This window comes from Miscanthus floridulus, chromosome 2 (genome assembly GCF_019320115.1).
Source record: "Miscanthus floridulus cultivar M001 chromosome 2, ASM1932011v1, whole genome shotgun sequence".
Taxonomy (NCBI): Eukaryota; Viridiplantae; Streptophyta; class Magnoliopsida; order Poales; family Poaceae; genus Miscanthus; species Miscanthus floridulus.
In genome coordinates, this window is record NC_089581.1 from 78,093,926 (window position 1) to 78,121,809 (window position 27,884).

General features: G+C 44.7%; 1 protein-coding gene across 10 annotated transcripts in view; it reads left to right on the plus strand.

Moving 5' to 3' along the window:
* Nucleotides 1–20,732, plus strand: part of LOC136526335 (protein BREAST CANCER SUSCEPTIBILITY 2 homolog A-like) — a 48,016-nt gene extending 27,284 nt beyond the window's left edge. For 9 of the 10 annotated variants that reach the window (XM_066519035.1, XM_066519060.1, XM_066519064.1 and 6 more), the window contains 8 exons: nt 18,145–18,328; nt 18,400–18,582; nt 18,718–18,860; nt 18,929–18,991; nt 19,074–19,284; nt 19,474–19,641; nt 19,749–20,260; nt 20,414–20,732. In XM_066519035.1, the coding sequence (XP_066375132.1) occupies nt 18,145–18,328; nt 18,400–18,582; nt 18,718–18,860; nt 18,929–18,991; nt 19,074–19,284; nt 19,474–19,641; nt 19,749–19,805 (1,009 nt within the window). In that variant the 3' untranslated portion in view covers nt 19,806–20,260; nt 20,414–20,732. The remainder of the gene's footprint in view (nt 1–18,144; nt 18,329–18,399; nt 18,583–18,717; nt 18,861–18,928; nt 18,992–19,073; nt 19,285–19,473; nt 19,642–19,748; nt 20,261–20,413) is intronic. The other variant, XM_066519038.1, reaches the window with a different exon arrangement.
* Nucleotides 20,733–27,884: the final 7,152 nt, after the last annotated feature.

Sequence of the window (27,884 nt, forward strand, 5' to 3'; positions counted from 1 at the left end):
TACTCACTCACAGGACACTCTGCAGGTGTAGCAAAACTGAACTAAATATTACATTACCATGGCTGCAATTATATACACAGAGGTAGCTAGTGGAGGTTGACTGCTGTAGCAGTCAACTCAAGTCTAGTCTACAGTCCTACCTGGCTGCTAAGAACTTGCTAGGAAGTTGCTCTGCAGTTGCAAGGAAATTACACTGCCTGTGCTTGCAGCCAGCAGTGGACAGCAAGGTATTGACCTATTGTCAACCTTCTGTCCAGCAAAACAATCAAGGACAGCAGCGGATTATCTTAACACTAATGTGTATCCATTACCTCTGCTCCTCATCATGGCAGCCCAGAATTGGGTTCTCTCCTATCATTGCCTTTCTGTCCAATTAAGATTGCAGTCGTCCTCTTGAATATATAATTAATTGTCTGTTACATTTGTTCAGGTGTGCACTGCTGATATTCATGAACACTATTAGAATAGTATCTGCACAGATGTTTTCCCTCATAATCAGTAGGCAAGACTGTTGGAGAAACCATGTTGCGAAAAGCACTTGCAAACATATTTTCTTCCCAATAAGTGGCACCATGTAAATATATACTGGTTCCATGCACTGGTGAATTGTGATAGGCTGATAGCTGTGGGTTGACTATTGGCACAATTGATTTTTTATGCGACATTCCCTACTGTAAAGAAGCTCGCTTTATTAAATCTATAGACCTCTACATATTGTTGAGGTATAACAGTCACGGGTACCAAAGATCTAGGTTTAGATCCATCCACTACCCTTCCCTCTTGTGCGCTGCCCCACGGGAGGATCCACCTCTGCTGCTCCCGGGGGTGGCCTTGTTGATCTTTTTTTTTTTCTCCCATTCGTGCACGTTGTTGCGGATGGGTCCATGCGGTCTGTCACTGGTGGGGATCTCTGCCCATCATGTCACCTTCATTGTGCGTGGAGGACTTCTTCGTTGGGCCCGACCTATCACCATCTTCTTCCGCTCACGCGGCCCATCGCCCGTGACATGAAATCTGTCCTTGTCGTTCGCCTGCGCACCCGTGCGGCCTTCATTGAGCCGTCCCCATCCACGCCTGCGCGGCCTGTCACCGTGTGGACTGTCCGTCTGCGATCTGCGAGTGCTGCGTCGTCCACCCGTCCGCGGTCTCCGTCGCCAGGCTCATCCACAAGTCGGCTCCCTTCTACCACCGTTGGCCCGTGCCTGTCCTACTCTACCCGTCGTGGAGTACAGACACCCGCACCTGTGACAGAACCGACCAATTATACGAAATTAAGTAAGAAAATCATCCGCCAGAGCAGACGATTGAGCAAACTTAAGCCCGTATAACCCGGTAGTCCGTGAAATCACGAAGGATTTCAAACCAACTCGTGTCCCAGCCATGATCGTAATAAGTTTAGCGGTCACCATCACATATTACGTAAAAGTTCACATAACAGATACATCAGAGTTTCAACATAGTTATTACAAACCAGTTCGAATAAAAAGTAGCGGAAGTCTTTTGTTCAAATCACACACACACACACAGAGTTGAAATATAGTGCCAGCGGATGATCATCTCCAATCAAAAGCATTAGATGAGACGTAAGGAATGACCATGCCCATGGTCCTAAGCATCACCCATCGCAGGATACAGGCAGTTGATACAGTAGCCATAGTACATCTGCCCATCTGCAACAAGTGGGAATAAAACCCTGAGTACGAGAATGTACTCAGCCAGACTTACCCGACATAACCGAAAATAATGACACCAAGGATTATGAAGGGCTTTATAGTAGGGTAGCTGACTCATTTGCAAAAAGAAGCATTTTTAGCAATTCAAGAACCTGTCTAAAAGCATTATTGCCAAGTTAATTATTATTAACCTGTCAACTAGGTTTGCACCTATGCTAGAGTAAACATGTGATTAAGCAGATAATGATAACCAATGATCATTAAACAACTTCCATACTGTCATATTCACTATAACTGTCCAAGTGTTCCATAGCATTTACTACGATGAAGTAACTCAAGTCAAGTGCTCACTATCCAGGAGCGATGGCGATTCGAATCGATTCCTAACCAGCTGGTGATTTATTCCTTACACAAACCTCACTCACCCGCTAAAGTGAGATATTGATCACCGAGTCAACTTTCCAGGAATCTCGAGTTTGCCAGGAACCACATGTACCCGGGGGCCGACCGACTGCACTTTGGTCTTATCATCCCGCCCCCGTGTCCTACCACACCTGCTCCGGTACAGTGCGTTGCGGGCAATCTACTCGGCCCGAAAAATCTCCCAGCTTCGCGGTCGGAAGGTACTTTATCCGGCCAGCTAAATGTAAGGCATGCGTTCAACATGACTCGAGGCCCAACAACGATCGGTCCTTAATCGACACAGACGGAAACACTACAGTCCAAAACTCTGCAAGTCTCCGTCCGGTCTCAACTTCATTTAACACTTAGTTATACTATGACTTCATAGTCATCCAAGCAGATCCAGGTAACCACCTATAGCTCGCAGGTGACAGGAAATCACCCGACTTCTACCGGTCTAAGCCAGCTAAGCATTGACTCGACTGCGGATACCAGGGTAACAAGGATATAGTATAACAAAGGTAAACAAGGTATAATGCAGCAACGGTTGCAAACAACTCCTGAACGTAATGCATCAATTAAAGTAAAGCATTTAATTAATTAATTGCAAACCGGGAGAAAAATGCTCCGGGGCTTGCCTCTCTCGAAGGAGCTCGGACGGTGATCGGGGCACTCCGGAAGTTCCTCAACGTCCTCCTCGTTGACTTCTGGCACTTCCTGCTGCTGCACCTCGAGCTGCTCCTCGGGCTCCTCGGGGATGACGACCGGGTTCTCGGTTTGCGATCCTGTATGATGCAATGCGCGTAAGTGATTATGCAACGGTGCATCGAAGGAGATGCATGCAAGGGATATGTTGAAATGCAAGGTAGTCAACATCATCTAAGAACTATACTACAAGCACATGTCATCTACTGCATTCTCTTCTACTACTAATATGTTAAGTTAACCTATCTTATGAAATGCTTCAAAGATACACCAAAGCTTTACTACTTTCTTAATCACACTTAAAGCAACACTTGCTTAAACCCTAATTAATAATAGGTTTGAATAGCAACCTATATTTCTGATGCTCATAAAAATCTGAGAAAATTGCAGTAGCATACTACTACCCTCAAAAGACTACCATAAAAATTTCATGGCATTTGGATAAGTAAACTATCCTACACAAAAATGACAAGTTATAGCATAAAAATGATCATGAAATTACTTTGTACTATGAAAAGTGTCAACCAATAGATTTAGTATTTTTCCTAAGTTCTAAACAGTCAATAATAACTGTACAAAAATTACCACATGCATGTTTTATACAAATTTTGCTCTCTAGCAAAAATAACAAAATTCAGCCAGTAAAGGTACTTGAACTACACCTCAAAATTTTTCCACAGCACATGCATGAAATATATTTTTCCTAGGAAGTACATTACATAATAAGATTAACAACCTTGAAATCATATTTTTCTGAAGCCTATAGATTTTTCTACATATTTTTTCAAGTTATCAGCAATATCCATGATTAAATAAAATCCTACAGAAAAATATCTCAAAAATGACATGCAATAATTTTCCCAAGTAGATCTGTTGATAAGGAACCTAGCAAAATTTGTTTCAACAAATTTGGAGCAAGTTTGAGTATCCAAACATTTTGCAAACCATTTCTGTTTTCAAATAATAAAGAATAAATGGAAAACAATTCTTTAAAACTCTACTGGGCCGGCCCGCTGGAAACGAACTGGCCCACTACTGTGCGCACACACACATGGCCCAGAACGGCGCAGCCCAGCCTGGCTCTCCTCGGCTCGGCGACTGACATGCGGGACCTGCGCGTCAGCGAGAGGAAACAGGGGAAGGAGGGAGACGACGGCGCGGCAGCCGTGAAATTCGCCGACGGCGAGCTCTCCGGTGAACCCGACGGCACCGGCGTGCTCTACGTGAAGAACCGCGTCGATTGGTACTCTACCCTTGCTCTCTACTGACCCCTAAGCACCCCAGCCATGGAGCACGGCGGCAATGGCGGTCGCGGCGGCGCTGCGCGAGGTACGCCGGCCAACTCCGGCTAGGAAGGGGCGCGAAAAGTGGAGCGGGAGCTTCACTGAGCTCGTGCGGTGGTCGTGCGCGCGAAAAGATAGCTGGAAGAAAGACGGAGGGCGAGGTCCACGGAGCGGAGCGCTCCGGTGAGCTCAGCCACAACTCCGGCGAGAGATTCCCAGGGAGAGGGAGCTTCTCGCTGCTTACCGAGGCGAGCACGAGGTGCGCGAAGATGAGTCGGAGATGCGGGCGAGATGGAGGGCTCAATGGCAAGCTAGGACGGCCGGGCGAGCTTGCTCCGGCGAGGCGCGGTGCGCGGTGGCTATGACGGGCGCGCGGTGAGAGGCAGAGAGGCAGCGCGAGAGAGAAATGCGGAGCGCTGGAATGCGGTGGGCGCGCGGGGTGCTCAAGACTCGGCCAGCAGCGTCAGGAAGCCCGTGGCGCGTGGCCGCGCGGTCAGGAGCTCGGCGACGGGTGGCGCCACGCGGCGGTCGGCTTCTGCCGGCGTCAGGGCGCAGGCGCGCGAGTGCGGGCGAACGGGGGCGCGGCGTGGGCCTGGGCTGGCGAGGCGGCTGCTGGGCCAAGGCGGAGCGCGGAAGCAGGCCAGCGCGGTGCGGGGCTGGGCTGGCTTCGGCTGGCGGGCCAGAAGCGAGGCGCAAGGCCCACGAAGGTAAAACCAGATTTTTTCAAATTAATTTGAATCCCTTTTTCATTCAAACGAATTTTTGGACTAAATTAAAGCAGTTTCAAACTTTGGACCAAAAATGAAAGTTGCTCAAAATTTTATCCTCTACAACTTTGATTACATGACCAAAGTCCAATTTCTTATAGATTTTGAATTACAAAATCAAAGTCAAATTTTAACTCAAAACCCTAATTTTGGGGAATTATTTTTAAAGCAAAATTTGGCAATAATTCAAATACAAACCTTGCTCCAAAAATTGTGCTAAACAATTCTAGCTGATTTACAATCATAACCAAACAGTTTCTACTAAACTAGCAAGCAAAATCAGGGCAAAACAACTATAATAAGTGTATGTACCATTTACGTTTCACAAACATGTTTCGTATGTTTCGAAGTAATGTGTCAGTTGTTATATGCAAGATTATGCATGTATGATTTGGATGCTTGATGATGCATGATATGCGTGATTTGCAGTGCCTAAATGCAGGCATAACACCGGGGTGTTACAGCCCTCCCCCCTTATAAAAATCTCGTCCCGAGATTTGGGTTACGAACCATTTGTTATAAAATTCTTCATAAGCTTTTTGTAGATACTCTCCTGTTTCCCAAGTTGCATCTCCCTCATCATGATGATCCCACTGTATCTTGTAAGTTTTCACCACACTATTCCGAGTAGCACGTTCCTTAGTGTCTAACACTCGGACTGGTTGTTCCCGATACACCAAATCTGATTTGAGTTGAATACCTCGAGGTTCTATTCTTTCCTCCGGAACACGCAAACATTTCTTGAGATGTGATACATGGAAAACTGGGAAAACTGTACTCATTGTCTCAGGTAACTCTAACTTGTAGGCTACCGGACCTCTTTGTTCCAAGATCTTGTATGGTCCTACGAATCTTGCGGCAAGCTTTCTTCGGATTCCAAACCTTTTCTTCTTCATTGGTGTAACTTTCAGATAAACATAGTCTCCAACTTCAAACACAAGGGGTCTCCTTCTTTTGTCTGCATAGCTTTTCTGACGTGATTGGGCAGCTTTCATATTCTGCTGAATAATATGAACTTTCTTCTCGGCTTCTTCTACAAAGTCAATGCCATAATACCTTCTATCACCAGGCTCGATCCAATTCAATGGTGTTCTACATTTTCTGCCATATAAAGCTTCGAATGGGGCCATCTTGATGCTTTCTTGATAGCTATTATTATAAGAAAACTCAGCTAACGGTAACCATGACTCCCATGATCCCTTGGAAGACAATACACAGGCTCTCAACATATCCTCCAAAACAGCATTTACTCGTTCAGTCTGACCATCTGTCTGAGGATGATAAGCGGTACTGCGAATTAAACTAGTTCCTAAGCCTTTGTGTAAATGTTCCCAAAAATGAGCCGTGAATTGTGAGCCTCTATCAGATATTATGGTCTTGGGTATACCGTGCAACCTCACAATTTCTGCGATATACTTCTCAGCATATTGAGGTGGTCGATAATCTGTTTTGACAGGCAAGAAATGAGCGGTCTTGGTAAGACGATCCACAATTACCCAAATTGAATCATGTCCTTTTTGAGTAGTGGGCAAACCCGTGATAAAATCCATACTGATATCGTCCCACTTCCAACTAGGGACTGATAAAGGTTGCAACATACCGGCAGGCTTCATGTGAATGGCTTTCACTCGACAACATGTGTCACATCTGACAACATATGCTGTAATTTCTTTCTTCATTTTGGTCCACCAATAGCGAGATCTTAGTTCTTGATACATCTTACTACTTCCGGGATGGATAGATAGCTTAGACAGGTGAGCTTCATCCATGAGTTTATTCCTAAGCTCTCGATCCTTGGGAACCACAAGACGGTTGTCAAACCACAACACGCCCTGTTCATCCACTTTAAAGTGTTGAGACGGCTTTTCTTTTATTTTCTCTTTGATGTGGAATATTCCCTTGTCAGTTTTCTGACCTTCTATTATCTTACTCTCCAAAGAGCAACTAATCTGAATACTATTTAACACAGCAGGATGCATTAGATCGAATCCATCTTCAAGTAATGGCTGCACAGTCAAGTAATGTGACTTCCTGCTCAAAGCATCTGCCACTACATTGGCTTTGCCAGGATGATATTGCACATTCAAGTTGTAATCTTTGATCAATTCCAACCATCTACGTTGTCTCATGTTTAGCTCTGGTTGGGTAAAGATATACTTAAGACTCTTGTGATCCGTGAAAATATTGCACACATTACCAAGTAGGTAATGTCTCCAAATTTTTAGGGCGTGCACAACTGCAGCAAGTTCAAGATCATGTGTTGGATAGTTGACCTCGTGCTTTCTCAATTGACGTGATGCATAAGCTATGACTCTCCTTTCTTGCATAAGAACACAACCCAATCCAGTCTTTGATGCGTCGCAAAACACATCAAATGGTTTCTCTATATCCGGTTGTGCTAGAACAGGAGCAGTGGTCAACAGTTTCCGCAAAGTGTGGAAAGCTGCTTCACACTCCTCTGTCCACACAAACTTGTGATCCTTCTGTAGGAGACTCGTCATCGGTTTGGCGATCTTTGAGAAATCTGGTATAAAGCGACGGTAATAACCCGCTAGTCCTAAGAAACTTCTAATCTCAGGAACTGTGGTCGGTGCTTTCCAATTCATAACTTCTTGCACCTTACTTGGATCGACTGAAACTCCATTCTCTGACAGAATGTGACCCAGGAAAGGGACTTCCTTCAACCAGAATTCGCATTTGCTAAACTTAGCATACAATTGATGATCTCTCAGTCTGGTCAAGACAATTCTCAGATGCTCTTCGTGATCTTTCTCATTCTCGGAGTACACCAGAATGTCATCGATGAATACTACCACAAACTTATCCAATTCTGGCATGAAAACTGTATTCATCAAGAACATAAAATATGCGGGAGCATTTGTCAAGCCAAAAGACATGACAAGATACTCATACAACCCGTATCTGGTGGAAAATGCAGTTTTTGGTATATCCTGTGGCCTAATCTTGATCTGATGATAACCGGATCTCAAATCTATTTTTGAGAACACCTTGGCCTTGGATAATTGGTCAAACAGAACATCAATATGTGGCAAGGGATATTTATTCTTGACGGTCACAGCATTGAGTGGCCTATAATCTACGCACATTCTCAACGTGCCCTCTTTCTTTTTCTTCACAAACAAAGCTGGACATCCCCATTCAGACTTGCTTGGCCGAATAAACCCCTTTTTCGACAAATCTTCTAATTGCTTCTTTAGCTCAGCTAACTCGTCGGGAGGCATCCGATAGGGCCTCCTTGAAATCGGAGCTGTTCCGGGGACTAACTCAATTCCAAACTCAATCTCTCTATCTGGCGGAAGACCAGGTAGCTCATCCGGGAATACGTCCGGGAATTCACACACTACCGGAATCTGATGAATAGGAATGACTGCCGTAGCGCATGTAACACTTATAAGGTCTGTTCTTCGAGGCAATGGTACTTGGAAAGTACCCTCACCCAGGGGATCCTTAAGGGTAAGTACTCGACCTCCAGTATCTATGACTGCTCCCCAATCCTTCATCCAATTCATCCCTATAATGACATCCAAGACTAACCCAGGCATAACTATCAAGTTCACTCGGAACTTTCTGCTACCTAATTCAAGGGTTGCCCCTCGAACCATCCGGTTGGTCAAAACATCAGCCCCTGCTGAACTTATACGGTAACCATAACCCAATTCTGTGCATAGTTGTTCATATTTCTGTGCAAATGCTTGACTCATAAAAGAATGCGATGATCCGGAATCAAATAGAACAACTGCAGGGTTTTCATTGACAGTAAACTTACCAGCAGTGACGGGCTCTCCCTCTGGAATTTCATCCACTGTTGTACTGTGCACTCTAGCATTATAAGTCTGCTGCTTCTTCTTGGGCGGGTATGGACAAAACCTCGAGAAATGACCGGGTTGATCGCAGTTATAGCAGGGTCCTCTCACTGTCCCGGCAGATCCCACAGCTCCCTTGGAACTGCCTTGTACCGCAGTTGCGGCTGCTTTGTTGGGCTGTACTGCCATCTTGTACGGCTTTTGAGGTCCACGGAAATTCTGGCTTCTTGGCTGAGGTGGCCTGAATCTAGCGCCAGGTGCCGATGGGCGATAAGGAGGACGACCTCCCATAGGTGCTCTAGCTTGAGACGGCCCACCTTCGAAGGCTCTCTTGCGTGTCTTGGCTGCGGTGCTGGCGTTGTTATTCTTCTCCTGCTTCAGACAGTCACTGATGAAATCGTTGAATCTGACGCGGTTGTTGGTACCAACATGCTTCATCATTTTTGGATTGAGACCCCTCTTAAAGCTGGCTATTCTCTTAGCATCTGTGTCAACCATGTCGGGAGCATAGCGACATAAGTTGTTGAAAGCATGCAGGTATTGCGTCACGGTCTTGGTACCCTGGTTCAATGCCAGAAACTCTCCCAACTTCATCTCTGTCAGCCCGGGTGGAATATAGACTCCGCGGAAGGCCTCAGCAAACTCTCTCCAAGAAATCTGAGCATTTGGAGGGAAGGTGGTGCGATGGTGCTTCCACCACATTCCCGCCGGTCCTTGCAATTGAAGTGCAGCATACTCCGTTTTTAGCACCTCAGTCATTCTCAACACACGGAATTTATCTTCCATCGTGTTGATCCATTCCTCAGCATCAAGTGGCTCTGTTGCTTCCTTGAAGACTGGTGGCCTGGTGTCCATGAAATCTTTGAAGCTGCTATATTGGTTCACTCCCATGCCACCACCTTGATTGTTACCACGTTGAACGTTGTTGGCGATGGTTCTGAGAAGATCCTCCATGTTCTTCTGAGATTGTTCTGTGTTGCGCTGACTCCCGAGTAGCTGTGCGAGGAACATTTCGGGGGTAAACGGGGGCGGAGGTGGCAAATGCGGTTCATGGGGAGGTTCATTGTTGTTGCTGTGGTTTCCACCACCACCACCACCACCGGTCCCTGCACCGTTGGCACCGGGCTCAGCGGCCTCATACGTGGTTCGGCGAGTGTTTGTCATCTGCATATTTCAGCAACAAGTATGATTGAGTGAAGCTGTAATAATTGCGAGTGAGGGAAAAATTATGCCATACTGAATTTACTGGAGAGAATAAATTCATACAATAAAAACAGAGGCACAACAATCGCAATTCCAATTAAAACAACAGCACTTAATCGAGTTACTTAAACGGCAAACATCGCGTCCATACAATCACATTGCCAGTATACATACACTGGACTTTTTATGCGTTCAGATATCGCATTCGAAAATCAAGTTCCAAACACATGCCAATTCTCATACGTTCGAAGCAACATACGATAGATTACATGCCAACAAAAGAAAGGTCATCGCGACAAGACCTAGATACTAGCGCAAAGCTACTAGCCTACTCCTCGGGGCCATCGTCGGGATCGGAGACGTCACCATCGCCTCCAGGTGAAACTACAGGCTCATCCTGGTTGTCGTCGTCGATGTCCATGCCAGCGGCGTTCGGTGGAGCATATGGGCCAACCCCATTGTAGAGCGCGTGAAACTCCTCGTGCAAGTAGCCGTTGTATTCCTCTAGCTCATCGACTCTCTGCAACAGAAGGTTTCTTGCGTTCCAGGCTTCATTCCTTTCCTGAACCAACTGTCCAATCATGCGATCTGCATTGTTGTTGGCTTGAGTCAACGTATGCACTCGCTGCATAGCTCTATCACCTCTTTCAACCGCCTGATCTCGCTGTAGATTCATATCAGCCAACTGCTCCTGCAAGCTAGCTATAGCTCGAGCCTGTCTCTTCTTCTGCTTCTTCCCTTTGAGCTTATCCTCACTACGCAAGCCAGTCAAAGTCCAGTAGGTACTCTCAAGACCCTCATACGCTCTGATGGCGGCGAACATAGCACTCATTGCCTGGTTGTCGCTAGCCTGTCCCTCAGCTGGACCTCTGACCAATGCGCTTCCTTCAGGCTGAACCCAAATGGCATCGCGGGGATCATCCCTAGGAAAAGTACCAGCTAAAGCTGCTGCAAGCTCACTGGGAAATCTGCTCATAATGTCCCTGATGACACGGAAGGCTGCTCCCTCTGCACCCTCAGCTGGAGTGCGACCCTCAAACTCCAAATGCCAACCATCCCAATCTGGAGCATCACCGAGAGCAGGAACCGTGATCTCCACCACTGCAAGTCCATCATCTGCTAACTGGCTCTCATTCCAAGAGTACACCGGCTCCTGACCCTCTGGGTACCCCACATCATGGAGCACTCTCCAAAGCAAAGTCGGCATGCCAAACTCGCTCAAGAAGGTGTCCGTGGTGCGGTGCTCCCTCAGGGCCAACGGACGTCGAGGTGCTCTTCCTCCGGTGGACTTACGGGCGGTCTGCTTCGTGCGGGCCATCTGTAGCAAAAGTTCTCTTATTACCTCGGGGAAACATATTTTAGGTGATACAACTTTTATCAAAATGAGATAATCAATTTATAAGGGGAGGTATGCATGAGATGAATGAGATGCACAAGTAACATGATGTATGTACGTATCGTACGTTCTCACAAACTTATGAAATAATAATTTCTAACGACGAATTCGGTGGCATCACAACGATCTCTCAATTACGTAGCTAATACGTTCTACACGATAGCGTTGTTATGTACCTGCAGAAGATTCATTTCAGCCCAATTCCCAATGAATGCATAAAAACAGTAAACTTTTACCTACACGCTCTACACGAATCCCCAGATACGTGTACAACGGTAGTAACTACCCGAATCATCATCCTAATGATGGCATCGCCTCCACAGACGGAAGACCCTCACATGAGATACCTTGGTAAAACATGCGTAGAACATGTAATTACTCCAGTATCATATAAGCATTCACCCTAGATCGGCGGTGTATCCGATCATGCTCTCACAACTCACACTTACCGAGGCGTAGAGGCAATTGATCCATTCATTACCACTCAAACAAGTGGCACTCATACAATAGCACGCCGTATGAGCGACGAAAGAGAAATATGATGCAAGAACCCCAGTCAGTACTTAATTAAGCCACCTAAAGTCCTTAACTGGGCATAAAGGATATGATCACTGGCACACTTTATAGTTTTAAAATCACGTTTTCCAATGCCTTTTTGTTTTAAATACACTTGTGAACAGTAACACGCTAAACCATGCTCTGATACCAGCTGTGACAGAACCGACCAATTATACGAAATTAAGTAAGAAAATCATCCACCAGAGCAGACGATTGAGCAAACTTAAGCCCGTATAACCCGGTAGTCCGTGAAATCACGAAGGATTTCAAACCAACTCGTGTCCCAGCCATGATCGTAATAAGTTTAGCGGTCACCATCACATATTACGTAAAAGTTCACATAACAGATACATCAGAGTTTCAACATAGTTATTACAAACCAGTTCGAATAAAAAGTAGCGGAAGTCTTTTGTTCAAATCACACACACACACACAGAGTTGAAATATAGTGCCAGCGGATGATCATCTCCAACAAAAGCATTAGATGAGACGTAAGGAATGACCATGCCCATGGTCCTAAGCATCACCCATCGCAGGATACAGGCAGTTGATACAGTAGCCATAGTACATCTGCCCATCTGCAACAAGTGGGAATAAAACCCTGAGTACGAGAATGTACTCAGCCAGACTTACCCGACATAACCGAAAATAATGACACCAAGGATTATGAAGGGCTTTATAGTAGGGTAGCTGACTCATTTGCAAAAAGAAGCATTTTTAGCAATTCAAGAACCTGTCTAAAAGCATTATTGCCAAGTTAATTATTATTAACCTGTCAACTAGGTTTGCACCTATGCTAGAGTAAACATGTGATTAAGCAGATAATGATAACCAATGATCATTAAACAACTTCCATACTGTCATATTCACTATAACTGTCCAAGTGTTCCATAGCATTTACTACGATGAAGTAACTCAAGTCAAGTGCTCACTATCCAGGAGCGATGGCGATTCGAATCGATTCCTAACCAGCTGGTGATTTATTCCTTACACAAACCTCACTCACCCGCTAAAGTGAGATATTGATCACCGAGTCAACTTTCCAGGAATCTCGAGTTTGCCAGGAACCACATGTACCCGGGGGCCGACCGACTGCACTTTGGTCTTATCATCCCGCCCCCGTGTCCTACCACACCTGCTCCGGTACAGTGCGTTGCGGGCAATCTACTCGGCCCGAAAAATCTCCCAGCTTCGCGGTCGGAAGGTACTTTATCCGGCCAGCTAAATGTAAGGCATGCGTTCAACATGACTCGAGGCCCAACAACGGTCGGTCCTTAATCGACACAGACGGAAACACTACAGTCCAAAACTCTGCAAGTCTCCGTCCGGTCTCAACTTCATTTAACACTTAGTTATACTATGACTTCATAGTCATCCAAGCAGATCCAGGTAACCACCTATAGCTCGCAGGTGACAGGAAATCACCCGACTTCTACCGGTCTAAGCCAGCTAAGCATTGACTCGACTGCGGATACCAGGGTAACAAGGATATAGTATAACAAAGGTAAACAAGGTATAATGCAGCAACGGTTGCAAACAACTCCTGAACGTAATGCATCAATTAAAGTAAAGCATTTAATTAATTAATTGCAAACCGGGAGAAAAATGCTCCGGGGCTTGCCTCTCTCGAAGGAGCTCGGACGGTGATCGGGGCACTCCGGAAGTTCCTCAACGTCCTCCTCGTTGACTTCTGGCACTTCCTGCTGCTGCACCTCGAGCTGCTCCTCGGGCTCCTCGGGGATGACGACCGGGTTCTCGGTTTGCGATCCTGTATGATGCAATGCGCGTAAGTGATTATGCAACGGTGCATCGAAGGAGATGCATGCAAGGGATATGTTGAAATGCAAGGTAGTCAACATCATCTAAGAACTATACTACAAGCACATGTCATCTACTGCATTCTCTTCTACTACTAATATGTTAAGTTAACCTATCTTATGAAATGCTTCAAAGATACACCAAAGCTTTACTACTTTCTTAATCACACTTAAAGCAACACTTGCTTAAACCCTAATTAATAATAGGTTTGAATAGCAACCTATATTTCTGATGCTCATAAAAATCTGAGAAAATTGCAGTAGCATACTACTACCCTCAAAAGACTACCATAAAAATTTCATGGCATTTGGATAAGTAAACTATCCTACACAAAAATGACAAGTTATAGCATAAAAATGATCATGAAATTACTTTGTACTATGAAAAGTGTCAACCAATAGATTTAGTATTTTTCCTAAGTTCTAAACAGTCAATAATAACTGTACAAAAATTACCACATGCATGTTTTATACAAATTTTGCTCTCTAGCAAAAATAACAAAATTCAGCCAGTAAAGGTACTTGAACTACACCTCAAAATTTTTCCACAGCACATGCATGAAATATATTTTTCCTAGGAAGTACATTACATAATAAGATTAACAACCTTGAAATCATATTTTTCTGAAGCCTATAGATTTTTCTACATATTTTTCAAGTTATCAGCAATATCCATGATTAAATAAAATCCTACAGAAAAATATCTCAAAAATGACATGCAATAATTTTCCCAAGTAGATCTGTTGATAAGGAACCTAGCAAAATTTGTTTCAACAAATTTGGAGCAAGTTTGAGTATCCAAACATTTTGCAAACCATTTCTGTTTTCAAATAATAAAGAATAAATGGAAAACAATTCTTTAAAACTCTACTGGGCCGGCCCGCTGGAAACGAACTGGCCCACTACTGTGCGCACACACACATGGCCCAGAACGGCGCAGCCCAGCCTGGCTCTCCTCGGCTCGGCGACTGACATGCGGGACCTGCGCGTCAGCGAGAGGAAACAGGGAAGGAGGGAGACGACGGCGCGGCAGCCGTGAAATTCGCCGACGGCGAGCTCTCCGGTGAACCCGACGGCACCGGCGTGCTCTACGTGAAGAACCGCGTCGATTGGTACTCTACCCTTGCTCTCTACTGACCCCTAAGCACCCCAGCCATGGAGCACGGCGGCAATGGCGGTCGCGGCGGCGCTGCGCGAGGTACGCCGGCCAACTCCGGCTAGGAAGGGGCGCGAAAAGTGGAGCGGGAGCTTCACTGAGCTCGTGCGGTGGTCGTGCGCGCGAAAAGATAGCTGGAAGAAAGACGGAGGGCGAGGTCCACGGAGCGGAGCGCTCCGGTGAGCTCAGCCACAACTCCGGCGAGAGATTCCCAGGGAGAGGGAGCTTCTCGCTGCTTACCGAGGCGAGCACGAGGTGCGCGAAGATGAGTCGGAGATGCGGGCGAGATGGAGGGCTCAATGGCAAGCTAGGACGGCCGGGCGAGCTTGCTCCGGCGAGGCGCGGTGCGCGGTGGCTATGACGGGCGCGCGGTGAGAGGCAGAGAGGCAGCGCGAGAGAGAAATGCGGAGCGCTGGAATGCGGTGGGCGCGCGGGGTGCTCAAGACTCGGCCAGCAGCGTCAGGAAGCCCGTGGCGCGTGGCCGCGCGGTCAGGAGCTCGGCGACGGGTGGCGCCACGCGGCGGTCGGCTTCTGCCGGCGTCAGGGCGCAGGCGCGCGAGTGCGGGCGAAGCGGGGGCGCGGCGTGGGCCTGGGCTGGCGAGGCGGCTGCTGGGCCAAGGCGGAGCGCGGAAGCAGGCCAGCGCGGTGCGGGGCTGGGCTGGCTTCGGCTGGCGGGCCAGAAGCGAGGCGCAAGGCCCACGAAGGTAAAACCAGATTTTTTCAAATTAATTTGAATCCCTTTTTCATTCAAACGAATTTTTGGACTAAATTAAAGCAGTTTCAAACTTTGGACCAAAAATGAAAGTTGCTCAAAATTTTATCCTCTACAACTTTGATTACATGACCAAAGTCCAATTTCTTATAGATTTTGAATTACAAAATCAAAGTCAAATTTTAACTCAAAACCCTAATTTTGGGGAATTATTTTTAAAGCAAAATTTGGCAATAATTCAAATACAAACCTTGCTCCAAAAATTGTGCTAAACAATTCTAGCTGATTTACAATCATAACCAAACAGTTTCTACTAAACTAGCAAGCAAAATCAGGGCAAAACAACTATAATAAGTGTATGTACCATTTACGTTTCACAAACATGTTTCGTATGTTTCGAAGTAATGTGTCAGTTGTTATATGCAAGATTATGCATGTATGATTTGGATGCTTGATGATGCATGATATGCGTGATTTGCAGTGCCTAAATGCAGGCATAACACCGGGGTGTTACAGCACCACCAGACCATCCGTGCCTTTGCCTGTGCTCATTGTCCGCGCGGCATCTATGACGTCTGCACGGGCGCTCTCCATCTGTCCTTGTGGGCTCTTTCCACCGGGCGGGACTTGTCGGTCCTTAATGGCCCACTGCCCATCGTGGGTTGGTTTGTTGCCCAGCGAGGAGGATATGTCCGTGTTATCAGATTGATTCCGTCCATCATGGACCTTCCTTCATGCTTGTTGATGATTCTGCCCCACCTTTTGATTCTTCTTTATCTATTGCTCTCCGTCGAAGTCATTTTCCTAAATTCATGTTGCTTGCTGCTCCTATAGTATTTTGAGGCCTATTTTCTAAATTCCTTTTTTTTCTCAATTGCATGTGTGTCCGTCCAAGTCTAATTGCACATCTCCAGTTTGTTCAAGCTGTGCATGTCCACAAATTTTGTTAGATCAGCCAATCTTTTTTTTTGAAGGGCAGGCCTGGTGCAGTGGTGAGAGCTGTCTCACTGAGTCACCAGGTCGCGGGTTCAAAGCAGCCTCTCCGCAGATTTTGCGGGGGGAAGGCTTGCCTCGGTTTTTCCCTTCCCCAGACCCACTTATGTGGGAGCCTCCGGCACTGGGTCTGCCCTTTTTTTAGCCAATCTTTTTTTTTCTTTGGTTAGCTGAGTCCCGTCGATTTAGCTAATCATCATCATTATTGATGCAACTATGCCCTCTTGGTCTCTTTCGTAGCCCATTTTGCTACACTTCATGATCAATGGACGTTTATTTGTCACCATCACCATTCTATCCTACTATGTGCCGTCTTGCAGCAGTGTTCTCTCTATGCTTCCTTTGGCTTGATTTGACACATCTCTATATTATCGTCGAGTTCAAAGTCTCCAAAGCAAGGTTCATATTTGAAGAGTCGAAGTAGGCCTGTACATGGTCCGGTTTAAGCAGTTTTTTTCGCAAAATCCAGCCCAAACCGCAAGCCATCACTGTCCTACGGTTTGGAACCCGCGGGTTATACGGGTAACACAGTCTGGGCGTCTGCCGTATGACGTCACATCAGAACCAGAGGTCGAGGTTTCTTGTGCTCCTCCAAGTCTGCCACGTTCCTGCCAGTGGCGGCGCTGTTGGGCATATTGTCGACGAGGTCCAGAGAACAGACATGTGAGAATCCCGTCTGCTGCAAGCAAAAGAAGTGCCGCCGAGCAGAACACAACAGGGTTTCAGGCATCCGAACAAGCAGATTAGGCACAAATTGCAACTTCCCGACCTACCCAAGAGGAGATCGCACAAATTAAAGAAGCACCTTGAAAGGGAGCTTTAATTTCTTGCCTATTGCTACATGAAAAGTAGAGCTTATTGGTTGGATCGAGCTGGAGGCGGCGGGACGCTGGCAGCAGCAACTTGGCCACCGATGAGAATCACCTCCGGCGGGCGCGTCTCCTTGCCTGGTTCGTACCCTCCTTGAAGTTCTCGATGTGGCGCTTGCAATCCTCACAAATCTTGTACATGGAGAAGGAAAGCAGCAGTTCCCTGTACCAGTAATGGCAGGTGATGGCTGATGTGGACTGTCATGACACGGCGGCCCCGCCCGAGGCGTCTAGGGAGCGAAGATGGATCACGTGTATAGTGATGGCAGCTGCCATTGCCACACCGATGGATAACCAGAGCACGAGGCGAGAAGCTGTGGCGGGCCCATGCCGCTCGGTTGAGAAGCCGGTGCCGATGCTGTTCGGGTCCGACGGTTTAGCGGTCTGAGACCGTACTCAAACCAACCCAGGCGTAGCTTCCAAATCGATTTTGAATGTGCTGGTTTTACGGGTTGAACGGGTTTTAACCAGCCCATGTACTGGGCTAGAGGAGATCATTGTATTTGAGAGGGGATGTTAAGGTATAACAGTCAGGGGTATTAGTGTAATCTCCTAGTCTGGAGTTTCCCTCTTGTGTCTTCAATGTTTTCTATCCCATTGGGCCTCAACCATCTAGTTGAATCTCTCTTTATTCGTCGTAACACATACAATCAGTGAAAGTGCATTTAGAGTAGAGCCCTGAAGTTCTCGGATCAAAGTTGAAAGTTAGTTTTAGTTTTATTGATTCACTTTGTTTAATATTATCCCCCTTTTATGTGATCACAGTAATATTACTGTTTCTTGTAGAGTATCTAAGATCACAGAAGATATTCTGTTTGAACAACAAGAAAACTGTCACAGTACTGATGATAACGAGGAAGGGGCTAAAATTTTCAACATGCTAGAGCATGCTGCTGAACCTGAATTTATACTTGCGGGCATGGCTCCGGAGCAGTTGAAGCTTTTCTCATCTTATATAGAAAAGCGAGAGGTAAGTAGCTCTGGCATCTGTTGGTTCATATTTACATGGAAAGTTGCACATGCTAAATCAATATACTGCAGATTGTTAAGCAAAACGAAGTATCTAAGATGGTTGAGAAGGCCCTTGAAGTTGCTGGCCTTAGTAAAAGGGATGTTACACCATTTTTGAAAGTGAGAGTGATTGGCCTTGTCAATAAACATTCAGCTTCCACATCCAGTAACAAGGAAGGGCTAATAACAATTTGGAATCCTACTGAGATGCAGGTATGTCACAATCATCCTGCAGTCCAGATGTGTTGCATACATCTTTAGGGTTTAGGGTTTAGTGGTTCAGGGTTAGGTTCTGGATGAAAGGATTTTTGGTGTAAACCATTAAAGCTTCATCATTGCTATTGACAGAAACATAATCTTGTGGAGGGACAAGCTTATTCTGTTATGGGATTGGTGCCTTCGAACTATTGCACTGAAATCCTGTACTTGCATGCTAGAGGATCATCTACAACGTGGAAGCCCTTAGCATCAGCTCAGACTACAGATTTTAAGTAAGCAGCATGGCTGCACTCCACAGTTACATTTCATCATTCAACCTTGATCATGTTTCTTTTTCCAGACCATTCTTTACCCCTCGTAAAGCAATTGAACTCTTGAAATTTGGTGAGGTGCCAATTTCAAGGTCAGTCTGATCTCAGATTTAACCTTCCCAATCTTCTCTCATTGTATGAATGAACCTATTGAATAATTCGTATTGGTTGCAGTGAATTTGATATTGCAGGTCTTATTTTATATGTTGGCAATACTTATTTATGTAGCAACAAGAAAAAGCAGTGGCTCTTTTTAACAGATGGATCTAAATTTATCTCTGAACAAGGGTGTGAAGAGCAAGATTGTCTTCTAGCTGTTAGCATTTCGTCCGCACCCACTGATGAAGACTCTGCATTATTTAGTTATACTCTCTCTGGAAACACAGTATGTGATATTTTGATTTTGTATATATGTTTGAGTTTCTGTTTCTTATTCTGAATCCTCTAGATTGAACACCAGTCTAGGAAATCTGTTGCTAGACATTTGAAGACCATTTGAAGTTCTTACATTTGTTCAGCTTTAACCCTTTCAAAGCAAGTGCAGCTTTAGCTTATTGCTAAATTTCTTGCTCAGGTTGGTTTTAGTAATCTGGTCAAACGACAGAAAGACGAGACGAGGCAAATATGGGTAGCTGAGGCAACAGAGAACTCAAGCTACACTCTTTCCAATGAGATTCCTAGAAAATCTCACCTAAAAGAAGCTGCAGCTGCGGCTGAGAGATGGGCTTCAAGATCTTATCATGTAAGTTTTCCACTCCTTAGGACACCACAGTTAGGTGTGAGTGCTATATTTTTATGATGATTGTAGTGTCACTCATTGTTTTACTGCAATACGAATGACCCTTGCAGAAAATTCAAGAGCTAAAAGAAAGGATTTTATGTATAGTTGGCAATGCTGGTGTCTAAATTATAATAAACGATGCTGCCTGCTGTTTTTGGAAATGGTGCAAGATTTTGCTTGGGTTTTTTGCCGTAACTACATCAATATTTCTCATTGATGTTGGTTGGTTCAGGTCGGAGTCTTTTACCGCAATGCGAATGGCCCTTGCAAAAACTTCAAGAGCTAAAAGAAAGGCTTTTTTATGTATAGTTGGCAACCCTGTTGTCTGAATTATAATAAACGGTGCTGCCTGCTGTTTTTGGAGATGATGCAAGATTTTGCTTGGGGGTTCTTGCTGTAACTGCACCAATATTTCTCAGTGATGTTGGTTCTGGTTGGAGGCAATGTGTTCTAGTACAGTAGTACTGAAGCATTATGCTAGTGGGATGTTCATGATCATGAACTGATGGGCAGAGAATAAACAACTATGATGCATACTTCACAGTATGCAAAGGACAAGGAGATAAATATTCTTCAGAAGGTATTGCAATTTAACAATAATGCCTATAGACATCTAGAAGCCATGTTATGTGTTGTGATGTACAATTACAAGACCAGCAACCCCATTGCATGCACAAATTTCAGAACTTACCTAGCTGTAACCACTACCATTGCTATATTTTTGCACTTACAGGGCTTGCTATTTTGGGCTGGACAGACCAGAGTTCAACTCCACTCACATGGGAACTCTCAAGCCTCAACGTGTACCCCTTCTGGTTTATAACAGGGAGCCTTATGCTGCCCTGCCCAGTTCAATGCTGGGATTTGGGGCCTGCCAAGTCTTTGTACTGTCCAGGCTTACATGAGCAAGTGGCCTATCCACTCGCTTATATAATTATAAAATGGTCTACGGACTACTATTTATTATTCTGATAATGTTATATAGCTGCATTACCTATGTGATACTGTTGGACTGTTTTTGTTTCAAATATTACTATTGGACTGTTGGTCGCTTTCCTTTGTATGCCTTATGCAGCTGGTATTGTTGTCTGGGTCGAAAGTACTTTATTTGTTCTAAATTATAAGACGTTTTATCTTTTTAGATACATTGCTTTTATTACGTGTGAGAACCGTCCAATTTATGTAAGCTTAAGCACGGCTGTCCTTGCTTAATATGTTGGCATGCACACTTGCACTTATATAAATTTGTTAGTCCGCTGAGTGTCACGAAGGGTCTTGGTAAATTTAAATTACAACCAAGATTGTATGATTAAGTAAATGCACATCACATATACGGAGTTTGCAGCGGAATAATATTACAATTGAGTTCACAATAACTAATACAGGATCTAGTTCAAATCTAATTTGGAGAAAACAACATAGCTTGAAATGATTACAATAACTGAAATCCCAAATATATTATTAGCATAAGTGGCATCCTTCAACAATAGCAATGAGAAATAAGTATAGAGTCGTCGAGTCCACTGGTGGTTAGCCATCATCTTTAGTAGGTTGAGAACTTCACCTGCAACATGGTGGTGATAAACCCTGAGTACTTTGTGCTTAGCTAGATTTACTCGATAGGAGAGAAATAAAAGACTCTCAGGGATATGCAAGGCTTATTTAGTGGAGTTGATTGGATAGCATAACTTTGTAAAAAGAGCATTACTACCATTAGTCCTTACTTTTAATATTTTAGTCAATATTTTAGCATCAGCATCAAGTTTAGTGAAGCTTATTATGGCTAACTTTGCACCTATTCTAGAGCAATCATTTGATTAAGCTAAAGCAAACATTAGTAACTATATCCTGGTTATCATATAATCATCATAACCATCATGTTTTATTCCATGTTACTATAATGAGGGGGCTCAGTCAAGTTTCTCACTATCCGGAAAAGAGGGCGATTCGAATCGATTACAACCAGCTGGGCAGAAATCCTAACACAAACCTACACTTTCCCGTTAGGGTCGCGTCGGGTCACCTTTGGTACAACTCAGGACTCAACTTTGCAGGTTCGATCAGCGTCGCACACTTAGGGACCAACCAGCTATCGTCTTGCCTACCCTTGTCTTATATCTGTGTCCCCACACATCCTTACTACCTTCGGTGTGCACTCTTGGACAGAACGACCCCCACCCTGAGTTGAGCTACTCGGTTTTACGGTTGGAACGAGTTATCCGGCCAGCTAAGTGAGAGTCTATGTTCAAAATAACATGAGGGCCCACACTGATGCGGTCCTTAACCAACACAGACGGGATAAATATGCACACAAGACCTCCATGTCCTGCTGCCTCTCAATCACCAGATCCCATCCGGTCTCTATTTATTCATTACCACATGGTCATTTTCCATGATAGCAAATATAGCCAACCGTGATCAGGTATCCACCTATATTGCAGGTGACAGAGAATCACCCACTTCTACCGGTCTAAGCATGGCTAAGCATAGAACGTCCTACTCATACTAGTAAGGGTTCAGGTATTTATATATAGTGGACAAGGTAGGAATTATGCACCAACAATTCATTCAATTCCAATCACCTAATGCAGCATACAAAAGTTATACTTATGTGCATTTATTAAAAGAGAGGGCAGGAGACTTAGAATGCTCCGGGGCTTGCCTGGAGTCCAACACAAAGTCAGTTCAGTTAACTTGCACCGTCTTGGGGAACATCTCCACTCTAGGCATGCACTCCATGGGTCCTTCTATCTTGGGGATAGGTCCACCAAACCACCATCTTTGGATTCGGCTCTAACCTCACGTCCTTCGGTTCCCCACGTGGTTCATCTAACATACCTAAATGAGATGCAAGATGCAAATGCATGAATGCGAAGAATGGTAGCATGAGATGCATCACATACAAGCATTTAAGATAAGCACAAGGTTATACCAAAAGACATAAGCACATAGAGTTGTTTAACTAAACATCACACAATATATTATAGAAAGATAGCAAGGACATCAAGCAAGGCACATAAGTTAACTTAAGTTTAGCTATTACAATCATTCATTAATCAAGAAATAACTAAACATGTTTAGCCAAAACAAGAGCAAGCTAAGGCAATTAGCTTAGCTCATGCCCAGAATCTGGACAGCAACACATAAGGCATTTGTTTCAACCATAACTGGAGTTATAGGCATCAAACAAAGGTGATCCTAGACTTTATGGAAAGCTTAGCAAATTATCTACAACTTTATTATTTACACCTAGAGCTGATTCAAAGGTTAACAAGGTTGAAAAACACTAACAAGTAGATCTGCACAAACTAGGACAGAAAACTAACATGAACTTCAGAAATACATAACTGGAGTTCTAATCATCCAACAAACATGATTCTTAACTTTATGGAAATATTATTAAGTTATTTATAACTTTATTATTATCATATTAAGATGATGCTACAGAGAACATGGTTAAACAACCCAATGAAGACTTCTCTGTCCAGATTTGGACAGAACCAGCTATTCCACTTCGAACAGCTATAACCGGAGTTCTAGGCCAGCAAAAGTGATGCTCTTAGACATTTTGGAAATCTTAACAAAAGCACAACTCTTCTATTATCATCAATACATGATTCCATGTTTAAATAAGCCAAACAATATAATCATTCAGATCTGTTTAGAGCACATGTAAAAGCTGACAGCAAACATGTAAAATCTATAATTCCTAAACCATCAGGACTAAAATCATAAAATTTTAAGACAAGAAATATAAGGAAATTATCTACAACTTTGGTATTCAACATATCTACAGAAAACATCATTTAGGCCACAAAATCATCACCACACTGCTACCTGCTCTAGCAGCCACAACAGTAGAGATACAACTATATGCATTTATCATTTAGGTTCTTAACAACTAACATTTTGTTGCTATATATGTAGCTCCTAATCATAACCAAGCAATCACATTACTTATCCCAATTATTAGAAGTATCACATGTCATAAACACATGCATCTATTAACAAACTTTCATCCTCTACTTATATAATGCAACATATATATTATTTTTAGTGCTATACAAGAACAACTAGTTTGGGGATGAGACTTTTTATGAGTGGTAGATGTTATCCAAACATGGCTATTGCATAGATTTCACATGCTCAGGTTTTATAATTTAATTACTATGAAAAATACAAATCTTAATTATCAATAAACATGTAAGAACAAGATAAATATGAAATTCAATATTTTCTACAAATGCATGGCTATATTATATGTTATTATGGTAGCACAACATCATACAAAGGTAGAGGAACAACATTTTCCATTTTTACACCTTCATAAAAATTATAACTTATTTAAAACCATTTATCAAGCACTAAATAAGTTAAATCAATCATACTGTATCCAATGAACCTAAAAGTTTTACCACAACACACATATATCATCAGTAGCCTACCATAAAAATTTCACAGCAATTGGAGCAACATAACTCTAGATATGAATTTATTCCTAGAAAACTCTAATTTACAAAAATAAATAAAAACAACACACATTTTCTACTAACACATATCATATTATGAGTCTACTGCATAGATCTACTTGCAAGGATTCCAAAACATCTTCATTTGCTATTTTACAAATTTTCTATGAATTACCATGATTTTCCAAAGTTTTAGCCGATTAAAAGCAATAAAGGAAAAGGTAAAGAAAAACACTTTTGCATCGGAAACCCTGAACTTTCTAGGAATCAAATAAGTCTAGATCTAAAAAATCCTTCTCTCTGGCGCTTTTGCATCAGGACCCAGAGAAGAGTTTCTATTTCCATTTTACTCCCTCTCTTCTTCTCGACGGGAAACAGAGCAGGGCGGCTGGAGGAGAATGTCGGGGAGGCCGGGACCCAGCGAGAAAACGTCTGGCGGTGGCAGAGAAGGGCCGCCCAGGCTTGGACGTTGCCACGCCTAGCCTTGACTGTGCCGGCTGCAGCCAGCCGCAGCCTGGCCACGGCAGCAGGCGGCACCGACGCCCGAAAACGGCGATGGCCGACGGTTGAACTCGGACTAGGGTTTGGGGAGGCGGTCACGGAGTCAGAGGCAGGCTCGATGGTGGTGCTAGAGTGGCCTACTGGGGTGGAGGAGAGCAGGGAGTGGTGGTGGCAGCTCGAAGCTCTGCTTGGCCGGCAGCCATGGCAGTCGCGTCCGCACTCTAGCGCAGAGCGAGGAAGGGAGCGTGGAGAGCGAGCGTAGCAGGGCCATAACTATTTAGAGGGCGAGCGTAGGGCCTTGGCATGCTCCGCATCAATGCAAGAGAAGGTAGGGCGCATGGCAAGGAGGTGGGGGTGCGCTGTCCTGCATGGTCGCCACGGAGGCATTTCGTCGAGCACATGGCGGGCGACGGTGTGGCCTCCTTAGGATCCAATTTTGGGTAGTTTCTAGTCTGATCTAGGCCTTGGGCTTTAAACGAAGTTTGTTGTACTCTTGATGATATCCAACTTTCATTAGGGGAATCTAGCCATTAGGGTCCTCTATTAGCGGCTAATTAAGCCCGAAGTTGACATGGTCAGCGACTTAACAAGGGTTAAGCATTGCTCTGCTTGAGCTTGAATTACTTGGTCCAAACATGATCAAACTTGATTGAACTTCTTTCAAGACCTTGTTCATGTAATTAGCTCCAACTCTTATTTTGGGATGAAGTCAAGTTGCTTAACGAAAACATGAGAACGCGACATGCCAACTATCATTGCCACTAATCTTAGACAGAATATTTTCCAAGGCTAAAAATAGGAGCAGATTCAAATTGTAACCTCTGCTTGACAAGCTTAGACATAGATTCAGCCTTTGGTCTAAAAACAAAGTTTGTAGCACACAAACTAAACTACAACTTTCATTTAAGGTCAAACACCAAAACAAGTACATAACTTATAATTCTACTTTGGTCCAAACAGCATCATGATAAAGCTTAAATTATCCTTTTTGATCCATTGAAGCATTTTCTTGACACTTGCTCAATGTGACTATTGGTGAAGAAAGTGACCAACAAGTAAATATTTATAGTTTTGCCGTACGTTGTGATCGAAGGTGGCCTAGCACTCAATGATAGGGTTTATACTAGTTTAGGCAACGTGCCCTATGTCTAGTTTGAGTCGGTCGGTGACTTTATTCCTGAGCTTAAGTGCTTGAAGTTTGCAGTGGGGTTACAAATGAGAAGGAGAAAGATGGGGGGTACAAGAGATCCGGTCGGACTCTGGTCAGAAGGGCCAAGAGTGATGGGAGCCCTACTATGAGCTAAGTGTTCAAGCGTGTGCTTGTGGTTCGAGCCTAGCGGTTCTATGGTTGTGTGCTAGTGAACTTGATCGATCTGAATGAATCTGAATGAACTTGAATGTTGGGAGAGAGCACATCCCCTTTTATAGATGAAGGCGAAGGACTTACAAGTGAGAGGGAGAGAGTATATATGCTTCTAAGCCTTGTTGCCCACGCCGGCGGGTACAGGATGATGGTAGGCGCCCACAACACTGTTGGATGTCAGATGCACGTGGGAGGTTGTGTTGTCTTCTTCGGGTATGGCAGACGTCGGTGCCTGCCACACTGTTGATGTCTGGAGGCATGCAAGGGTTTTTACCATGTTCGCCTAGTACGATAAATGTTGGTGCCCACAACGCTGTCGATGCCCAGAGGCATATGGGGGGAGCCTTACCGTATGAGAGTTAATGGTGCCCACAATACTATAGGGGAAAATGTCGACGCCTGCAACACTGCTTGGGCTCTATTGTGCCAGGGAGGTTGCAGAGTACTATTTTTGCAGGTGTACAGAGTATGGTCCCTGGTATTGTGGTTTGACTTGTGCACCCTTCCTTACTTTCTCTATCCATTTCCTGGTCCTTACCGAGCGGGCGTCCCCGGTCAGTTAGTCCCAGTCGGCCCTGAACACGCCAGTCGGAGAAGAGCAGTGTGCAGGGGTTTGGCGCATCCCCGGTCAGAGACGTGGGTCGGAGTCAGAAGTAGTGGTTTGGCTAGGCCTTCCAATCGGAGGGGCCATCCGGAGGTGGGTAGGAGACCGAAGCGAGCGCTCTGGTAGGAGAGGTGGGCTAGAGTAAGAAAACGGGCGCCGTTCCTTCTCGGCCAGACCTTTCGGTTGGTGATTGGATTGCCCTTTTGGCTATCATTTTAGGTACTTGGGTCGGCCCACGAGTTGCGTGTTATCTGCCTAAGCCGAGCCTTCGTTGGGAGGTGGGTCCGTGAGGGACCCTAGATTTATGAACCCGATAGGAGCCCCCGGGTGATTCAGGTAGAATCGTCTGAGGATTTTTGTCTTGACGGCGGGTGCGCGCGAGTGCACCCACGGGTGTAGCCCCCGAGCCTCCGGGCAATTTGGGCAAAATTGTCTATGGGGTTTTTCATGTTGCTAGCGGGGGAGGTTTTTGTTTCGTCAGTGGGTGCGTGCGAGCGCACCCGTGGGTGTAGCCCCTGAGCCCCTAGTTGATTCGAGCAGAATCATCTGGGGGGTGTTGTCTGTGGGCTTGTGTGCTTGTTTTTAGTCGAGACAGAGTCTTTTAACCAAGGCGTCGTTGTGCAACTAAGGTAGTTTTAGTTTTAGGGATCGGTCGAGACGGGGCTCATAGATCTTGGCGTCAGTGCGCGTAGTGGGATCAAGGCAGTTAGTTTAGGGATTGGACGAGACAGAGCTGCGGGTCCTTGCGTTGGTGCACACTGGGAGATCGGGCGAGTCAGAGTCATGGATCTTGGCCTTGGTGCAGCCCGTGTAGCTAAGGCAGTTAGTCAGTTAGTTTAGGGATCGGGCAAGTCAAAGCTCGTGGATCCTGATGGGGCGAGTTCGGGGTCATAGACCTAGGTATTTTGGAGTGCAGCCGAGGTGTATGTAACACCTCGGGTGTTTAAATATTAAAATCTAACATGTCATCATATGCATTGCAAAGCATTTGGCATTTGGTGAAAACTTTGATATGCATTTACTAAAACAAGTTTACATTTGTGTAATGAGTGTTGAATTGTATTGTTTGACTCAAGTTCAAAGTTTGTCTGGGTTTTGAATTTTTCGAGAAAACCCCGCTTTTCAACATTTAAACTCTACCCTGAAAATCCATTTCAAAATCTAAGCATATCTTGGGGTTGGGCCCAAAAGCAAAAGTGTAGAGCTTGGTAAGTTAAGCAAAGTTTATCTTTGGAGTTTTTCAAGTTGTTTAGAAAAACTTCGAGTA